Source organism: Sabethes cyaneus, chromosome 2 (genome assembly GCF_943734655.1).
Source record: "Sabethes cyaneus chromosome 2, idSabCyanKW18_F2, whole genome shotgun sequence".
NCBI lineage: Eukaryota > Metazoa > Arthropoda > Insecta > Diptera > Culicidae > Sabethes > Sabethes cyaneus.
In genome coordinates this window covers 228822562-228841876 of record NC_071354.1, presented here as the reverse complement: position 1 = coordinate 228841876, position 19315 = coordinate 228822562, and the positions used below count along the sequence as shown (strand labels likewise).

General features: G+C 43.9%; 1 protein-coding gene across 1 annotated transcript in view; it reads left to right on the top strand.

Annotated features, from left to right (window-relative positions):
- Positions 1-306: 306 nt before the first annotated feature.
- The window catches only part of LOC128738216 (uncharacterized), a 114271-nt gene continuing 95262 nt past the window's right edge, over positions 307-19315 (top strand). Inside the window, exon 1 of the mRNA XM_053833190.1 lies at positions 307-2053. Coding sequence (XP_053689165.1) covers positions 2023-2053 — 31 coding nt within the window. The 5' untranslated portion in view covers positions 307-2022. The remainder of the gene's footprint in view (positions 2054-19315) is intronic.

Sequence of the window (19315 nt, the reverse complement as noted above, 5' to 3'; positions counted from 1 at the left end):
ACCACACGACGACGACCCTTTTCGTTCGACAGCATCGCATAGGTTTCGCTCGAACCGACCAGACCAGACGACCGACCCATGCTTATGCATGTAGATTGTTGGGTTGGTACCACAGTCCACAGGCACAGCACAGGCAGGCGCAGGCCACCACAGCCAGAGCCAGGCATCCGATCCGACATCTCACGAATATCCGAGATAGCAGCAAGCAAGCATGTAGCATAAGCAAAGCGGGACTCTCTCGCAGTGTGGCGTCTCGCTTCAGTCTCATTCAAGGTTTGCTATTCGAAGCGAGCGGTCTGGATTTTTTGCAGCGCGCGACAGGTCATTTTTCTGTTTTTCTACCACACATCACTCTTGTTATTGTTGTTCCGTAGTAGCCAGTCAGTCAGTCAGTCAGTTCAGTATCAGCAGCCAACAGCCAGCAGCTATCTCGTTCTTTTGCATACGATTACAATGCGGCACAGCAGCAGACATCGCTTGTAGTAGAGCAGCATATTAGCATATAGTTTTGATTTCCATTCCGTTCAGTCAGTCGGGCAGTCAGGCAGGCTAGGCAGGGGCAGGCCGCACTTGATCGAACAACGGGAGTGCGCGGAGTTTTTCTGAGACAGACAGAGAGTGCTGCATAAGTGTGTGGGTGAGCGCGAGTGAGAAAGGACTGAATCGAAAAAAGAAAAATAAACGAAGGGAATTCCGTGAGTGTGTCCTTTCTTCTGTTGCTTCGGTGCGTTAATTGTGCGCTAGTGTGTTGCCGCTATCATCGGTCGGTGAGATAAAGTTTTTATGCTTTCCTTAATCTGAAGGGCGACCGAAGAAGAAGCGACTACGACCACGTTGGTCGGTCGGTCGGCGGGTCGCACGGGGACAGTTGATTACAGACAGGAAAAACGAAGCAAGCCATGGGTTCGTTATGCAAATGAAAGCAAGTAAGTTTTGCTCTCTAGCGTGAAAATACAGAATTTATTTCGAGTGGAAAAACAAGTGTGACAGATGCAAACGTTAGTCGAAAAAGGAAGAATCAGCAGCAACATTGCGGATTGGGGAATGCGATCGTGTCCACCATCAAGCCCCTTCCTTGCGAGAGTGTTTGTGTTCGGCGGGGGTTTTTTCGTTTCGCTACAAACCGAATGAAAGCCCATTATCATCATCATTCACTGCAAAGCGCACCAACAGCAACAACAACAACAACAACAACAACAACAGAGGGAAGGTAGAGGCAAAGCTTTGTAATACAAAACCGTGCAAAAAAAAATAAGCTGAGGCGACGTTCCAAGTGTTCGCGAGTGTACGTGGATTTTCTTCGCGTCGCGTTTTTTGTTTCTTTGCTGCTGCCCCGTTCTTCTATTCGATCGCTGCTCTTTCCTGGTGCTTCCAGCCGAGCCGACCACAGTTAGCCAGTCAGCCAACCCAGCCTACCGGACCGGCCAACCAACCAACGAACCAGCCAACACACATCATCGTCATAATCAATTGGATGGATTCGCGGTCGGACGCGGTGTGTTTTTGGTTCTGCCTTTTGCGCTGGTCGTTTCGGTGAATGCCACCACACTTGTTTACGTTCGCTGAGAGTGCAGAAAAAAAGCTAACTAAATCGAGAGAAGAAACAAAAAAAGAAGAAAGAATGTGCTGGCCGGTGGTGCAGAAAACCAGCGAACACACGTAAGAACTCTGGGGCACCTTGCCGCCGCGCCGGCCGTGTCGTTGCTGGTTCGGTAAGCGAAAGGAAGCAAGCAAGCGTTCGTTCCTTCATGTACGCGCGCAGATCCAACAACACGGCACTGACTGACGAAGACGACGGTGTGGTCGAACGTATGGAGAGTGCAAGCGCGCAAGAAGTGGGCAGGAAGTGTGGGAATTACTTCGCAGCAACAGCAGACCGGAAGACGAAACATATCGTTCGCCACTTTTTTTCCGCCACTAGTGGTGAAACAGTTTGGAAACGTGATTGATTCGAAATTCTAAACAGTCCAACAGTAGTCGGTCGGAACCGACCGGCCAGCAGAAGCAGCAGCAGTAGCAGGGATGGCCCGCCGGAAGGGAACTACCAAAGCAAGTAAGTACACCTTGGTTTTTTTGCTTTTACATTTTTTTTCCGTACTCTATTTCGGCTGTTGTGAACTGAAAAGTGCTTCTGGCACACATTTGCATATGAAACGGGCAGCCAAAGGTTACGGGGGCAATTTTGATACACGCGTTGACGAACAGGAAAAACAAATTGCCGCACCGTTTCAACGCTGCAGAACTGTTGGCAAAGGAAAATTTTAATTATAGAGATAGCAATTTGTGGAAACTCATCAAGAATGTAGCAAATATAAATCTAGATAGATGGTCATTACTATGTAGTGAAATCTTTTGTTTGCTTGGTAAGATGATTACCATAATTAGGTGAAAGTTTTTGCAATACACTTTTGTATAATGCCGTAAATGTCTTTCAAGATCGGACAACTATTTTATACACCTGATATTTATACTACCTCGATTTTAACAAAAAGTGACAGAGCTTCCCTGTCCAATAGATTAAGGTTTGGTTGTATCGCCTGAACCTAGATCAATTTGATGTCCTGAAAGTAAAGTTCTAGTGTAAAAGTAGCACTAGTTTTGGATTGAATAGTAACTTTTCTGCTCCAGATTTGGCAAGGTCACCAGCTCATTCATTTTTGATCACAGTCACAACTTCTCAACTTCTGCCAGCATACAAGCTAGTATTGGATTGTGATTCAGCCAGTGTATCCATTTCTTTCTTGTAATGCGCACAATTACACGATGAATAACCTAGACTATTGGCTTTCCTCAGTAGTCCACATCCTTCACGAGATTCTGGAAAGAATCGGGAGAACGTCAGCTTGTTGGCAACGTCCACAAACAATTTGCTTCTAAATGCTTACTTGCAATATCGATTATTGAGGCATTTGGTAGTAACCAAAGATGCTTAGTAGCATCTGTTCGATCTAATTTATAATCTGTTTACTATTCTGGTTATTTATGTGACTTTAAATGACGAGTAACTAAACGGAGAGTAACTTTTACGGTGATCAACAATCCCCCTCAAGAGATTTAAGCAAGAAAGACGTTAGGCTGGTCAGTTTAAAACTTTTTAAAACTAAACAAACTTTTTTAAGTTGTTTTTGAAGTATTTGAATCGTTTCTGCAGTAGAATAGGATATACTCTACCGGTTTCTGGAGATTTGTATGGAGAGAAGCTGTTCACGGCTCGGTTTAATACGCCTTCAGATGGTTAGCTTCAGATGTGATAAGCCTCCGAGTCGAAGACACTTAAAACGATTTCTGGATCGTTTTGAACTTCAGGTTTCACGCAGCCTGGAACATGACTATAAAATAGACATTCTAAGATTGATTGAAATTTTATCAATAGTTCTTCTTCAAATAGTTCCCTGTCAGTATATCTTTACTACATCTCGGATGTCGTTTAGAACTCGATAGAATCATTATGAACCAATGCCAGGTCATCCCTCATCTCATATAGAACGAGAGGGTACATTTCCCGTGTAAGGGATATCATAGCTGGCTCTAGGTTCATCCTATCACTGTTCATGTTCGTTGCTGGTCCAACGGGAAGAAGGTTTAGGATACTAAAGTGACCGGTTTTATACCCATCTTTTAAGTGTTAGAACGGTTTTATTAGCCTTTAATTGAACATGTTGATTCAGGGGTAACATGTGAAGTGGACTCCAGTTTCAGCCATTCAACTTTTTACTAGCTGTGGTTTCTTTAGTTTAATAGAGGCTATCCCAGGTCGCGCAGCAGTGGTGTAAACCCGCAAAAGGCTTGAGGCATCATGTTTTTTTCACCACTTTGGAATATACACATAGAGCAGTGTTAGCTTTACTAATTATTGAATCTAATTGAGACTGCAACTGCAGTTCACTGAACTAGAGACTGGATTTTACTGCACAGTCGTCCGGCATCCTTGCGACGTGGTCGGCCCACGGTAGTCTCCCAACTTTCGCCAGGCGTAAGATGGGAATCTCTCTAAGTAGCGGCTGCAACTCGCGGTTCATAGGCCTACGCCACTCTTTGCTATCCGTTTGTACTCCGCCAAATATAAACCGCAACACCTTTCATTTAAATACGGCAAGTGCACGTATGTCTTCCGAAAGCAAAGTTACTGTCTCAAGTCCGTACCGTAGAGGATTACCGGTTTTGTAATTCGTTTTGTACATTTTGTACGAACCAATGACTGAGTGTGTACGGAATTTTTCAAAAGTGCATGAATTATTCGACTTTGGTGAACTGTCACACTTGTACGCGCAGAGCTCGAGTGGACCTAATTTAGGATAAGAGTTTATTAATGTAGCCAATTTTAAAGTCATAGAATTATGTTTAAATAGTACTTTCTTAATTGGCCTAACGTCTTACGACAAAGTCTGCGCAGTATAATTTCTCCATCTATTTCGGTCCATGGGTCCATGCTCGCCAGATCGCGGTTCACCAGGTTTTGCCACCTCGTTCGCTGTGCCCTCTTCGTCTTGCTCCTACCGGATTTGATGCGAAAACCAGTTTTGCAGGATAGTTGTCCGGCATTCTAGCAACATGTCCTGCTCAACATATCCGTCCAGCCTTAACCACTTTCTGAATACTTGGCTCGCCGTAGAGACGCGCGAGCTCGTGGTTCATTCTTCGCCTCCACACATCGTTCTCTTGCACTCCGCCAAAGATGGTTCTTAGCATCCGCCGTTCGAAAACTCCGAGTGCTCGTGAGTCTTCTTCTAGCAGTGCCCACGTTTCGCGCCGATAGAGAACAACCGGTCTAATTAGCGTTTCGTATAGTGTGCACTTTGTACGGAGGCTCAAATTGTTCAACCGCAAGTGTTTGTGGAGTCCTTAGTAGGCCCGACTGGCCCGAACTCGTCGACTACCTCGAACTCATCCCCGTCGATTACCACGGTACTGCCCAAGCGGGCCCTGTCGCGCTCGGTCCCGCCCGCCAACATATACTTCGTTTTAGACGTATTTATCTGCAATGCAATCTTCTTTGCTTTGCGTTTTAGTCGGGTGTACTGATCTTTCACCGCCTCAAAGGTTCTGCCGACAGCATCCACGTCGTCAGAAAAGCAAATAAATTGCCGCCGCTCGTCTTATAACACCTTCAAGCGCAATGTTGAATAGCAGGCAGGAAAGACAATCCGACCATCCATCCGAGATTCTCACACAGCACTGGATCCCATCCATCGTAGCCATGATAAGTCTAGTAAGCGTACCCGGAAAGCCGTTTTCGTCCAAAACTTTTCATAGCTCTTGTCGGTTTACGCTATCATACGCGGCTTTGAAATCGATGAACAGGTGATGCGTGGGGACTCGGAATTCGCGGCACTTCTGGAGGATCTGCCGCAGGGTGAAGATTTGGTCCGTTGTAGACCAACCCTCCATGAAGCCGGCCTGGTAACTTCCCACAAATCTATTGGCTATTGGCGATAGTCGGTGAAAGACGACTTGGGACAGTACTTTGTAGGCGACACAACTAATGCTATTTTTCTCGATACAAGAGGTTTTTCAATTTTTGTTACAATGGTGAGTAACACTAGTTATGTAATCTCTATCTTGTCTTTCTCACGGGTCTTACTGCAATTTCCTGGGCCACTTATGGAAATCCCTATTTTGTTACAGCTCGGCCCTGGAACTGCCAGACTGTCAAGATCCTTGGGGCTTGGCGTGGGAAATCCACCACGAAGAGTCTTCGCTTCATTAGCATCTGTAATTGGACCCCTTTGACCACCTTGTGGGACCACATGTTTGGTATCACTAGCCCCGCGGATCACCCGATTATCAGGTTTTTGTAGTTCTGAGACTTGGCACGGGCGGACCCTAGTTTTAGATTGTTTCCATGTGCTGGTTGGTTTTGCCTTGGATTTACTCTCCTCAGCTTAGTCTCACTAAAACGAAAGTTTATGGCTTTCTACTTGTGAAATGCGAGGCATAGAAACTTCAACTGTTAGTAGTTAGTCCGCAAATACTTCATTCGGATTTGGTCGATGCAAAACGAGCCATTTGGTAAAGAGATTCTCATTTTCACGCTCTATAGGCCTTGAGACGGGAGCCTGTCATCGAATGACGAATTTTGAGGGAAGAAAGCATGAAAAATTTCTGAACATGGAATATTTTTTGCATCCAGAGCAACGAGCCTTGCTCCTTTCCAGAGGTGTAAAAGCTGGCATCCACCCTTTTTAACCAGTTTAACTAAGATGTTCTGATCTTTAAAATTAGAAACCAGGTAACCAGACGGATTTATAAGACCAGTTAAAGAGTTTTGGTTTAACATGCCCATTTCGTTGTTGTTCTATTACTATTGTTATCAACATGGAATCCAGCCGAGCCGTATACAGTACTTGAAAAGTCCTCAGGGAGGATTCCAATTCTGATGAGTTACACGATCTCCTAGGAGAACCTAGCAATGAAGTCTATGGAGTCCATGGAATATTGGTATTCATACTGGTACTTTCTCTACGAGCAGGAGGAATAGATTACTTTCGCATGTTTAGTCCCGCTCGCTCTCGGGGGTATAGCAGGATGTTGTACAGGTTGCTGAGTTTGCCGCACCCACAGATCGCCTGCCACACCAAGTACTTCTTGGCAATTTTGTCGACCTTTTTCTTCCAGAACATCGGCAAAACTTCCAGGTGGGACTTGCCGACTGCTTCAATGTATGTCTCGTCGTCCATTGCGATGTATTTTGGCTGTACCAACAACTCCTTTATGGCGCGGGATCTGGCCACCGTATTCTGTTTATCGCTTTGATCAGGCACCTTCCTTCCTTGAAGACATGAAGTCCAACCCGCTTCATTGTCTGCTGGACGAACTAGACGGAAAAATTGACTTTCTTGGCCACGTCCCGATTCGTCATCGAAAGGTTCGGATTGCGCTTGGAGTAATCCCTCACCTTTCTTGCCTTCACGAGGTCGGGCGTCTTCGCTTTTCATCCGCTGCCAACTCGCCGTTGGCTCGTCTGGGTCTTCTTGAACGATTTTACCACACGGTACACGGTCGAATAGTCGATTCCCAACTGTTTCACGATCCGCCTGGATTTTTCACGACCGCGCCCATAATTTTTTGTCGAAGCGCTGCTTGCTTGGAAGCTCTCTCGATAACTACTTGACAGATTGTGACAAAATTTTGCACATATAACCAGTGTTGAAAAATTCATAGCAGCAAAAAACTCAATGAGATTTCAAGCTCAAGAAATTTCAACTTTGATCAGAAGCGCCGAACGCACATATGAATTTCTCTCCCTATTATATGCGATGTCTCTGTTGCTATGCGATGTGAACCAAATTCAGCTGTGAGCATTTTGCTTACTTCTCTGGCATTTCATACAACGAACTAGAGAGCGAAAGAGAATTAACCGCCAGAGAAAACATAAGCTGCGAAAAAAGCTAGACCACATTCATGAATGAAGATGGCAAACAAATTGGCAGAATTTACATTTTTCCTGCGCGGGAATCGATATTTTTTTAACTAGAAAGTAAAAAGCCTAATAAGAATCAGATAAACATGTAGTTTAAATGTGTGTTTTAGTGTAACTTTACGATTTATTTGGAGATTCATTCTCTCAGTCACAGTTACGTATCGCACGAGAGAATGCCTATGCTGTTCAACAATGAATTTGTATGTATAGGTGTATAGCTCCGGATAGCAGTTGAAGCAAAGCAGAATATGATCAAGCGAGAAGAAATATGTGTGAGTTTTGTGCTTCTTGCTATGAATACTTGCAGTCTAGTGATCAAGCTGCCATCTTCACTTTAGTGGCGAATCACCAAGTTTCTCAATTCAGCCGTCCGCTCCGGACAGGGCCGGTGCTTCCCTTAAGCAGAACAAGCAGCTGCTTGGAGCGCCACTACGAGGGGGTGCCATTTCGGCTACATTGAAAAAACTGTAGCTTTAAATAAATAAGCGGTTGATATAAAACTTTCTTTCCTCTCCTTTAGCAGCATAAAGCCGGGATGACAAGTGGCGTAACTAGAGTTATTCTTCGCTGTATTGGTTCCTGGGCTATTTGCCGCCAAATCGTTGATCATCTCGACATAAGCAAATCGACTTCAACCTGGTCGAGCCATCTAGTAAGTTGGGTATCTCTTTTTCTAAAGGCCATCATAAGCGTACGAGCATGTTGGCCGAAAATGTTGGTGAATTCATGTTCGGTCAACACTCACGCCTCCCAACATTCGACAAGCGTACTTTGAGAATCATTCCAACCCAAGTAGTGCCTGCAGTGCATGGTTTAGACGCCTACGCCATTCTTCACTTTCCGTTTGCGCTCCACCTCCTCCTGATGAAAATCTATTCGCAACAAAACACAACAATCAAAACACTGAGATAAACGTGGTGGGAAAGTGACATTGATTTTTCGAGAGAGATTTTCGAATCTCTTCAGAATCCGCAATCAGCAGATTCATCTTTGATGAAGTAGCAAGGTATGAGGACGGAGTTTCTGAAGCAACAGGAAATATGAATCGAGCTTTTGAAGGTTTATCAATCTAATAATGGGTTTCAAGAAACCGACAATTATTTAAACGAAATGGCGGTTGACTGTGACCAGTGTTACGAAGCCCGCACTTGTGTGGGCTAATTCTCACACACACGCGTACTCGTTCTAATGAACACACCGGCATAAACATTCCTTTCGGACTTCCGCTCTTGTTTATTCATGCACTGCAACGACTTTTACGAGTTGTATTTAGCTAACAGCCACAGTCGTCGCTCTCGTACGTTACTACAGCCTGAGCAACTGATACCGATCACTCGCGAGGATTTGTACTCCCATCCGCGTGTAGAACCGAGGGCGTAAGATGAAGTGCCGCTTGCCCTCACGGGTAGCTGGCTGCTCACGAGTTGTTTGCCACGTAAGTGGTTATGCAGAAAGACGCTACGAGACTGTGCGTTTGCGAGTGTGTAGGTAGTAGAATGTCGGCACACAGCAACGCCGGCGGTTTTTCGTTTGCTCTGGGGGTGCCATTTTGAGAATTTACGTGGAGCGACCAATTGGCTAGAGCCGGCCCTGGCTCCGGATCAAACGCTGTCGTGAGTCGCTCCTAACCTGGCGTTCAATCACTCATTTGATTGAGGAATCGTCAAGCCATCCAAAGCTGCCCCTGACATGAGAGAACAAACGCTTAAGGCTGATGATAAGGCTATTCCTTGTTTTCTTTGCCTTCTTCCCTGTCGATGTTACGCATTATCCAGTAGTTCGCCAACCAATAATATTTTTATAAACATGATAAATGGGTAGAATGGGTGGTAAATGGGTAGAACCGATACACAGTCAGAGTTTGTCAGATAGTCATCTTAATTTCGTCTGCCTCTTATGACGTGCTAAATAATCCCACTACGATCCGCAATATGCCTGGAAAATGGAACCAAATTTTGTCAATATATTTTTCCTTGAAGACCAATATATTGTGGTTCTTTTAAGACTTATTTTTGATGTCGGGGACGTAAACGTTAATGTCGTCCCGCTAGATTGCTTTCCTGGACCAATCATCTCGGTGGCTGTGTAGTTTCCATTCTAAACTTTTTATCAGGGAAAAAATGAATTGTTCTCATTAAATCAATTCTGAATAGAAAAAATCAATCTGAAACCTGTATTTCGCACATTTGCAAATTGCGTAACTTTCCCTGCAACGATTGTTTCAGCTATAGAATGTTGATGAATAATATCAACCATCGAAAACGTGATAACTTTTCACACCAACCTATTTTCTGATAAGTTTAAAGCATGTCACGTCACGATAGCACTGTTCTGTTCTGTTCTGTGCTGTGGCTGTGGCGGTCTTCCTATTCGAGTTCGACAGCGAAAAATCGAACACCGTTTCCCCGACCCGATGATGATCGGTCACACGGTACGGTGTATGCATCGGATCGGGCGCACCCTCGCGTTCGCCATCATCATCATCGCCATCGCCATCGCCGGCCAGGCACAGTAAACACAATTTGCATCGGCAGCAATTTTCCACTTTGCAAAAAGGTTCTTACCGGGAAAGCAAAACAGAATACTCGGTATGGTATGGCATCGGCATCGACGGCGGTATCGGAATCGGCGTGTCATGATTTATTTTTATCGAGGCATTCATGGCTGTGGGTGTAACAAGTTATGTGGTTGCACAGCGACAGCCAGCAGCGTCGGGGGATGCCGCGGTGTGAAGGACGACGGTGGCTGTGTGGCTGCGGCTGCGGTGCTGTAAAGAGAATGTCTATCTATCTATCCATCTTCTATCTATCGGAGCAGGCACTTGTATGTGCCAAGTATTTGGTGTCTTGGACGTGCGGCAGACAACCAGAGAACGTGTCTACGCGGGTACCGAAAGCCAGTTTCGCTTTTATTTATATGCGGGTTGCTGCACACACGTACACGACCGTCGCCGCCGCCGGAGTCACAAATTAGTCCACTGCTTAGTGCGATACCGGATCTCCCATTGGACGACCGTTCGATTATGGACCGTTCAACGCAGGCAGGCAGGAGTCACAAATACCAGCTGAATGCGCCCATAGCGAGCGAAACGGCGAAGCGGTGCACTGACGACGACGACGACGACGGGAAAGACAACAACTTTTCGTCTCGCTTTTGCATGCATATTATAATATTAGACAGTTTGGAACTGCAGCGCCCACTGTGCGGTGCCGGTGCCACCCCTTCATTACAACAGCAGCAGCTGAGTATGAGGAATTCCGTCGCACATACGCATATACAGCAACGCTTAGTGGGTAGGTAGGCGAACAACACAATGAAACGCGACTGTCATATGAAAATTCGATGAAAATTCGAGGACTCTCGATTCGCGTATTTGGCACACCACTCACTGACTGTCGTACAAAAACAACAACAACAACAACAACAACGACAATAGCAACAGCCTCAAATCTATGTAGCGGAAAGTGCTACATTGTAGAAGAGAGAATACTCGCTTTTCTTTCATTACGTAAGGGGATTCCCATACACATTGACTGAATTTGGTTGCTTGGTTGGTTGGTTGGTAATGTAGATGTAAAAAAGGGGTCTGCAAGGAAGAATGATGCGGGGCGGGGGTAGGGTGAGAATCATTGCCGTTTTACTGTGTGCTGGAACTCCGCTCTCCGGCCGGGCATGAACTGGAGAATTGGGATAAGCTGTTGTAGCAAGCAATGGTGTGGAGGGACGTGAAATCGAAGGCCATGCAGACAATATCCGTGAGTGGATGGAGCGGGACGGGGGATGGGCGCTCGGTCTAGGGAAAGGGAAGAAGGTATAAAAAGTCATTTGACCCTACTTTATGAGGTGCTTCTCCCTGCCCGTTCGGTTTTAGGTGCATGAGCATATTATCGTTCGTATAACACTCGAAGAAATGACGTCGTTCGTAGTTTTTTTTTCTGTCGGTTTCTTAGCTACCAAGCTAGTGTTTACTTCCTCTTTGTCTTGGGTTCGATGCGGTAAGCAGGCGGCTGAGCAGGGCAGGTTGGAAGGGAAGGCAGCGAGGTAGCGAGGCAGGCAGGCAAGTAGGCGAGCAGACAGGCAAACAAGCAAGTCAGCAGATACCTGCCTTGCCACCGAACAACCGACAGACAGTTTTTGAATAAAAGCGAACCAAAAGCCAAGCCAAGCGCAGGGATTTCCCGAGTGCTTTGAATGTTTTGTTCGCTTTCAAGTGCATTTCGGTTTATATGCTGCATACCAAGCTTATTTGCCGCACTATTTATAGCATGACCGACGAGCAGAGCAGAGCAGCGTACGCCGCTGGCTGGCTGGTGTGGTGGATCTGTAGATGTAGTTTGCGAGTCTCCGAGAAAAAACGGCAAGTGCAAAGTTGAAAATAGGTGACTCGGCTGAAATGTTGCGCTGCTGCGCTGATAGAGCGGTAAATCATGTCGACGACGACGACGACTATCCCGGTAATTTAGATCAGCGCAGCGCAGCGGACGGGGGTTGCTGGCTTTTCATTTGATGCTGTATAATTTTTCAAATGTGTACCTACATTTGAACAAAGATGACAATTGGGACAGAGGTTGCTGTCACGTTGGCCTTGGGCTCGTTAGCAAAGGACTGGAACTACTATGGAGAACAGCATTTGCGTAGCGTTGTTCATAGACGATGGATAAGAAAATGAACTCAGTTGAAGTTAATTGTACAATTTCAATATTCAATACCACGAGTTTTGTGTTTTGTATTTTTTATTTGGACGTAAATTCCCGCGACGCTCTTCCTTATCTATAAAACTTCACAGATATGTTAGCTGCTACTGAAAAATGCATTTTATCATACAAACATGATTGGTATCTATTGATTGTTTTGACGAGGGATTACATCTTTGATTGCTATATTGGTGTGCACTTTAGAAGCACGAAAAGCGAATATATAACGAGAAGTGGTTGCATTTTGCATGCTTATAACTTAGCCAGTTCTCTATAAATTATTGAGATATTGGTATCAAACACAATTACGTCTCCGAACAATGCCAAAATGCGAGCGTCACGAAATACAGAAAGATTTTGAACGCTTATTGCTCTGCCATTTATGAATAGATTGGATTGAATACCAATCGAATCATTATAGATGTAGCAATTATGTGTCTCTTATGACAATTTGTAGTAGTAAAAACTAACGAAAAGTTTGAAGGTCAAATTTCATCATACATTTTATGCATCTTGCACCGTGCTCCTCAGGCAGGGACGACAGTTAAACACACCATCTGTTTAAAGTGGTTTCCTTTTACAAAAGATGTAACAACCACACCTCCCTCCCCCCGTTCCAACAGGTCGAAGATTCTTTACGACGTTTAAACCTATACCAATTTGATGTCTGTGCTTGGGAAGTACACCAGAGTGCAAAACCACTGCTTTTCTTCAACCGATTTCTTCGTTTGAACTGAGCAGTCAAGTTGAGCAGTTTAATCGAGCAGTTAAATCAAGCTGTTCAGTCAAGCAGTCCAGCCGAACAGTGGAGTCGAGCAGTCGAGTTGGGCAGTGGAACCGAGCAGTCGAGTCGAGCGGTTTAATCAAGCAGTCCAGTCGAGCAGTGAAGTCGAGCAGTTGAATCGAACGGTCAAGTCGAGCAGTTAAATCTAGTAGTCCAGTCGAGCAGTTTAATCGAGTAGTTAAGTCGAGTAGTCCAGTCGAGCAGTTGAATCGACCAGTCTAGTCCAGCACTTGAGTCGAGCAGTCGAATCGAATTGTTCATTCGAGCAGTTGAGCAGTCGAGTCGAGCAGTTTAATTGAGCAGTTTAATCGAGCAGTTAAGTCGAGTAGTCCAGTAGAGCAGTTGTGTCGAGCAGTCGGATTGAGTGAATAAGTTGAGCAGTCTAGTCAAGCTGTTGAATCAAGCTGTCAGTTGAGTCAAGCAACCAAATCGAGTAGTCTGGTCGAGCAGTTGAATCTAGCAATCGCGTTGAGCAGTTGAGTCGAGCAGCCGATTCGAATAGTCCAATCGAGTAGTTGAGTTAAGCAGTTCATTCGAGCAGTCGATGCGAGCAGTTCAGTTAAGCAGTTCAGTCGAGCAATCAAATCAAGCAGTCTAATCGACCAATCCACTCGAGCAGTCTAGTCAACCAGTTGAGCAATGGAGCAGTCCAGCAGTCGACCAGTGAGGTGACTGAGAATAGAACCCATTGCTACGAAAGCATGACGTCTTGTCAGGGACCTGTTTTTAGTTACCGATTAGCCTCTTATGACGTCCTGTCAGAGATCTGGTTTTCGGTATATACATAAGCCGCTCATAAATAAATTAAGATTATATAAATGGATTTTTGGATACAAAAATAATGATTATGCTCTTTAGAAAACAGTTGCAGACATTTTTTTAGAAAATATGGCATCTCTGCTAGAAAATAGTACCTTGCTGGCGACACGTGCCGGGAAGCCATTTTTTCAAAAAGAAGCAGATTTTTCATCAAAAATCGCCTATTGAGAACTTATAAAAAATTGAAAAATTGAGATATCAAAAAACGGCTATATAACAATTTAGATAATTCATTTTTGTTGAAAAAAAATCAGCCAAATCCGTTCACTAGATTCTGAGAAACGCGTACCGCCAGCTGATAGAATATGATATTGAGGAAAACGCGTTCAATGTTTCGTACAGCGATGTTCTCTCCTTGAAGTGACCCCATAGTTTTTGCTGGCACTTTTCAACGAGAACAAGTATTCGAAAATCCTTTTGGTACAACATTTCTGAAAGTATAAACTTTCCGAAAATGCAAAAGAAAGAAATTCGATTTTTTTTACTTTTCAGAGTAGGGTCCCCCCTTAAAAATTAGACCTAATCCAATTTGATGTCACATAGTTTTAATCGTATTTTTATCAAGTATGCAAGTAGCTGTAAAGTAGAGTGTTAAAAGGAACGAGTGAGATGCAGAGGACGTTTGCTAATTGATATTTTAACTGGCTCTCCACGTGTTAGTTGTAAGACAATTATACTGTAAATTAATCTATCACAATGAATGGTGCTATCAACAATTTCGTGAAAATTACCGAATGCGAATTAGTGTTGTTAATGAAAACCCAGAACAGTTATTTATTTTTTGACGTAGGACTACGTCTTTCAGGAAGGTAGCTGGTATAGGGGGTAATTCCATAAAATCGAAAAATGCGAGCGTCACGAAAAATGATAGATTTTGAGCGCTAATAGCTTAGTGGTTTTCTGATCAATTTTCAACATTTTTTTACCAATGGATCGGAACTTCTCCTACGTATCAACCCCAACAAACAAACCTATTGATTTCGAAGAACGCACTGTTGAAAAATTGGAAATAATGAAGCATTGTCCAACTGGAAATCCTCACTTCGTGATTGGTTGCAAAAGACGCCATACGTATTTTAACGTATTTTTAGAAAAAAAAAAGTGACAAAATCTCCCCGATCCAACAGGCCGAAGTTTCTTTGCAACGATTGAACCTAGACCAATCTGATATCTGCGCCCGGGAAGTACGCAAGAAAGAGTATCAAAGTTCCCTCGTCCCAACAAAATTCTTTACGAACGCGATTAAACCTAGTTCAATTTGAAATATGTGCTTGGGAAGTACGTCAGAGTGCAAAACCGCCCCTCTTCCTCAACCGATGCTGTCGTTTGAACTTTGAACCTAGTCTAATTTGATGTCCTAAAAGTAATCAATTTTGTTAAACTACAAAACCACCCCTATCTTTCAACCGAATTTATCTTTATACATTGAATTTAATCATAGATTATTAAAGGAAAGGTGCTACATAACATTCCGTTATCGAAACTTGATCTTCTGTTTTTATACGACAGACTTCGCAACCAGCTATTAGAGTACAGGACAATTGCAGGGCCAGTTGCTACGATCCTATTAACTCTAGCAGCCTCTCCCAGCCGAGATTCGAACCTACGACGACTGGCTTATTATGCCAGCATCATACCTCGAGGCTAACTGGGAGGTTGTCACTGTCTCTGTCACTGAGGAATATTTACAGTTAGGATGCATATTAAATGAGTTATAAAACACTCTATTAAAAAGTAACACACTATTCAATTGATTTTTTCCGAGGTTGCTTCGGAGTGCTTCTTTTCCGGTTGACCTCTTGGGTGTACCTTAATGCAGCAACATGGGACCTCTTCTGTTTTGCTGATTATGAACGATATTACTTCGCCCCTTGGAGATGGATGTATGCCGATGACTTGAAATTACATTTAGTAGTTCATTTTATAGACTGTATCCGGCTTCAAAAGCTTTTGGATGTGTTTGTTGTTTGGTGTAAGAAAAATTGCCTTGTTATTGACATCGCAAAAGGTCAAGTGATGACTTTGCACCGCTTAATGCCAAACTCACTCGTTCACATTCTGACAGCTCGGTTTTATCGCTAAAATTGCCCGTGACCTCAGTGATGCTGACTTCTTGAAAGCGCTGTATTGTTTGTTACGCTACCCTTGGTGACTGAAAATATTTGAACATATTAAGGACACCTAAAATAATCTACACGTCCTTTCTAGGTGCAAAATCAGTTAAATTACCAGAATGTCAGAGGATTAAAGTCTAAGATCAATGAGTTTTTTCTAGCTCGTATCGACCAGGATTATGACGGTATCATGCTAGTGGAATCTTGGTTCGATAACAGAATCAATTCTTTACAACTATTTGGTAATCAGTATGCTGTTTACCGAATGTATCGAAACCCTTTAAGCAGTATCCGTAGGGTTAGTGGTGGTGTTGTGATTGCCGCCCGGAAGTGCTTTGACCCAACTTATTACGAAGTGGTCCATTACGCTGGGGTAGACCTTAATTCGTTTCAAGTCGATTGTGAAAGCCATCTATTTGTTAGATGTTTCTATTTACCCCCAGATAAAGCAAGTAACAACTCTAAGTTTTATTACGTTCCTCTAGTGGTTTTCATGACTAATTTCATAAAACCGCTAATAAAACTATGAGCTCCACCAGAACTTCCTGATGACCGCTATAAAACCGTCTTCCGGCCAAGTGGCCCTTGCTTCGAAAGATTTTTATAACCTCTTTAAGGATCAGGTTATAAGCTCAAGTACTCGTATCACGCCCTGCTGAAAGTCACAATAAAATCGAAGAAGCTTTCGCTGTTTGACAGCTACCGCCATAATTTAATACGGTGGCAAAACCTTTTCTGAGGCTTGCGCTGAAAGACTTACCATGGTGCGAATCAGTAAATCTACTCCCGTATCTCAATCGTTGTCGTTTATTGGGTCTTCAAACACTTGAGCAGCGCTATAGTGCTAGGGTTTTATAAACTTGACCCGAAACATTCAATAAGACAATTCATGTCAGTAGATTCACAGGCGTCACGACGAATGAAACTGAATAAAATGGCGAATACCTTGCAGGTTGTCGCAGCGATGTGCTCACCGAAACAAAGCTTGTAGTTCATTGTCCCTCCCAAGTCATTATCTAACACGATCCAAACTAAGACCGTCTACATAGTCATAGTACAGACGCATCGCGCTTTGGTAAAACCTATTATTTTGTATTTGATCTCATCAATCTCCATGCCATGCAAGATACAATTCAACATTGCCCTACCCCTGCGTGGACAACCGTGAACCCCCCTCAGAAAAAAACAACAGATGAGATTAGTGTTTGCGAACTTTTTACGCACCAGTTTTGCGTTCACACTCCTGTCCGTGTAGTGGAAATCGACGGTGTGGTTAGTGAATCTAGTCTGACCGTCAGAGTCCTTCTGGACTTTGGGAAAGGTTGATTAAAAAAATTCAACGTTCAGCCGCCCAACATACTGGGCTGCAAGCAGCTGTTTAAAACATCGCTTTATAACGGTTAATCATCTGATGAGTGGGATCTCTTCCTTTGCCATTACTGGAGAATTTCGGAAGTGAGAAAATCTTTCTATTTTCTTGTACATGTTGTTAATAGTAAAGTTTATGACATACCAAAATTGCTTACTTCTTGACATTGAAATTCACTGATTACCCAAACAGAAATAGGAAGTCTCTTCCATTTATACATTGTAGTTTGACTACACGAGCGAACGGGAAAACGAACGAGCGCAAAATTAGCAAAAATGTTCGATCCGAAATTTTAACCGACATTCCAAACAACAAAGCAGAAGTCACCTGATCCCGGCGCGGTGGCTTTGTCCACCCGTTCGTCCGTCAAGCTGATTGTCCACCGTCTTGTAACGGCCGCAAGACGTTAGCATCCCGAAACGAAACGAAATGGTCACAACGAACGAGCTATAATTGGATTTCCGTAAGTGTAGGGGCCATAAAAACCTATCCACACGGCGTGTGAGAGTTTGTTTTCAATTTCTACTCGCTCATCATATTGGCGAGGTTCACGAATTTCGCTGCCAGTTTTCCGCAACCCCAAAACCGACCGGGGACGCTATTATTAGAATCGCAGAAAATCATCAACAAACCCGCCCGTTGGTACACCACACCAACATCCGAGCAGTGGCGGCAGCAGTAGCAGTTCATGCCATTCGTGACCGATGCAAAAAATACCGTACCATAAATAAGTTTCCAAGAAAAAAAAGAAAAGAACGGGGAATTTCTCTCCGCAGCAACGGGTTCGAGAATTTCTGTTTGTTTGCTTCCTCTACGCAAAAACACCCTCGCCCGCTACTAATCTGTAGTAATTGCGTAATATTTCATTCCTGCTGCCAACCGACCTGTGCGTGCCGCGTGCCCTTCCCCGGATGCATCCGTCTTCCGCCTTCCGCGCATCGGCCCACGCTCCACGTGTTGCTAGACAGCCGGACGTGAATTTTCGCCGCAGCGCAGACAAAGTCTCGGAGCTCCGGAGGTCGGTTCGGGGAGAGTCGCTTCTTGCTTCGCCGTTTTCCGTGTGGGCGGGCAGGTAGAAGGTGCCTAACCCCTGTGTGTCTGCCCGGCCTGCCATTTGCTTTTTTGTTTTTGCGCTATTGCGGAGAAAAGTTCGCTACTTCCTTTCCGCTCCGGACTCCGCTGCCGGATGACACTGCCTGCAGACCATCCTGCATCGGACCATCCTGACGTTCCCGTTCAGCCAGCCAGTCAGCCAGCCGGTCATCGGGCGTATGATTGGCAGAATGTTTGAGGAAATTTTCGCTACATGCAGATTTCACAATTGAAACATTTGCAATATATTTTTGCAACTGTAAACCACATGCTGTTTATTTGGAACATTTGATGTGAACTTGATGTAAATGATGGGAAATAATAATTCACTGTGATCCGAACGAGAATAGACAACAAGATAACACAACAAGAGTTTGTTTAATGATTGAATAACATGAACATGAAAGACGAATTTGATTCTACAGGTCGTAAAACATCAATTACAACTAAGCAGCATGGCTTTTATAAAGGCTCAAATCTTTTGGAATTTACAACATTCGCTCTGAATGGAACGGTTAATGGCAACCAAGTAGAAGCTTTTTCACTGACTTCAGTTAAGTGTTTGACAAAATTGATATACCTTTACTAATCTCTAAGAAACATTTTTGAAATGGTTACAGTCATATCTCACAGAACGGAAACAAATTTATGTTCAGTTAAAAATTTTTCCTTGCGTCTCGCAGGCTCGCTGATTCATACTACTGACATTGACGAAAAATTGCGTCTCTGACGTGATGCCACTTTTTAATAGACACACTTCACCGTTAGCTGTTAATGTCTACAGGATTAGTAATGACATTGAAATACATTCTTAATACGAAAAATCCTTGCCAAAAATAGATTCATAAAAGAATGTTATGAATCTACCACACCGGATCGATCGACAACACGAACCAAACGTACAACACTTCCTGTCGGTCGGTGATCAATATCTCCAATTCCTAGAAATTACCTCTAATCGTTCAACCGACCAAATAAAATGGATCACTAACCACACCGAGGAGGAGCGAGCTGCTTTACATA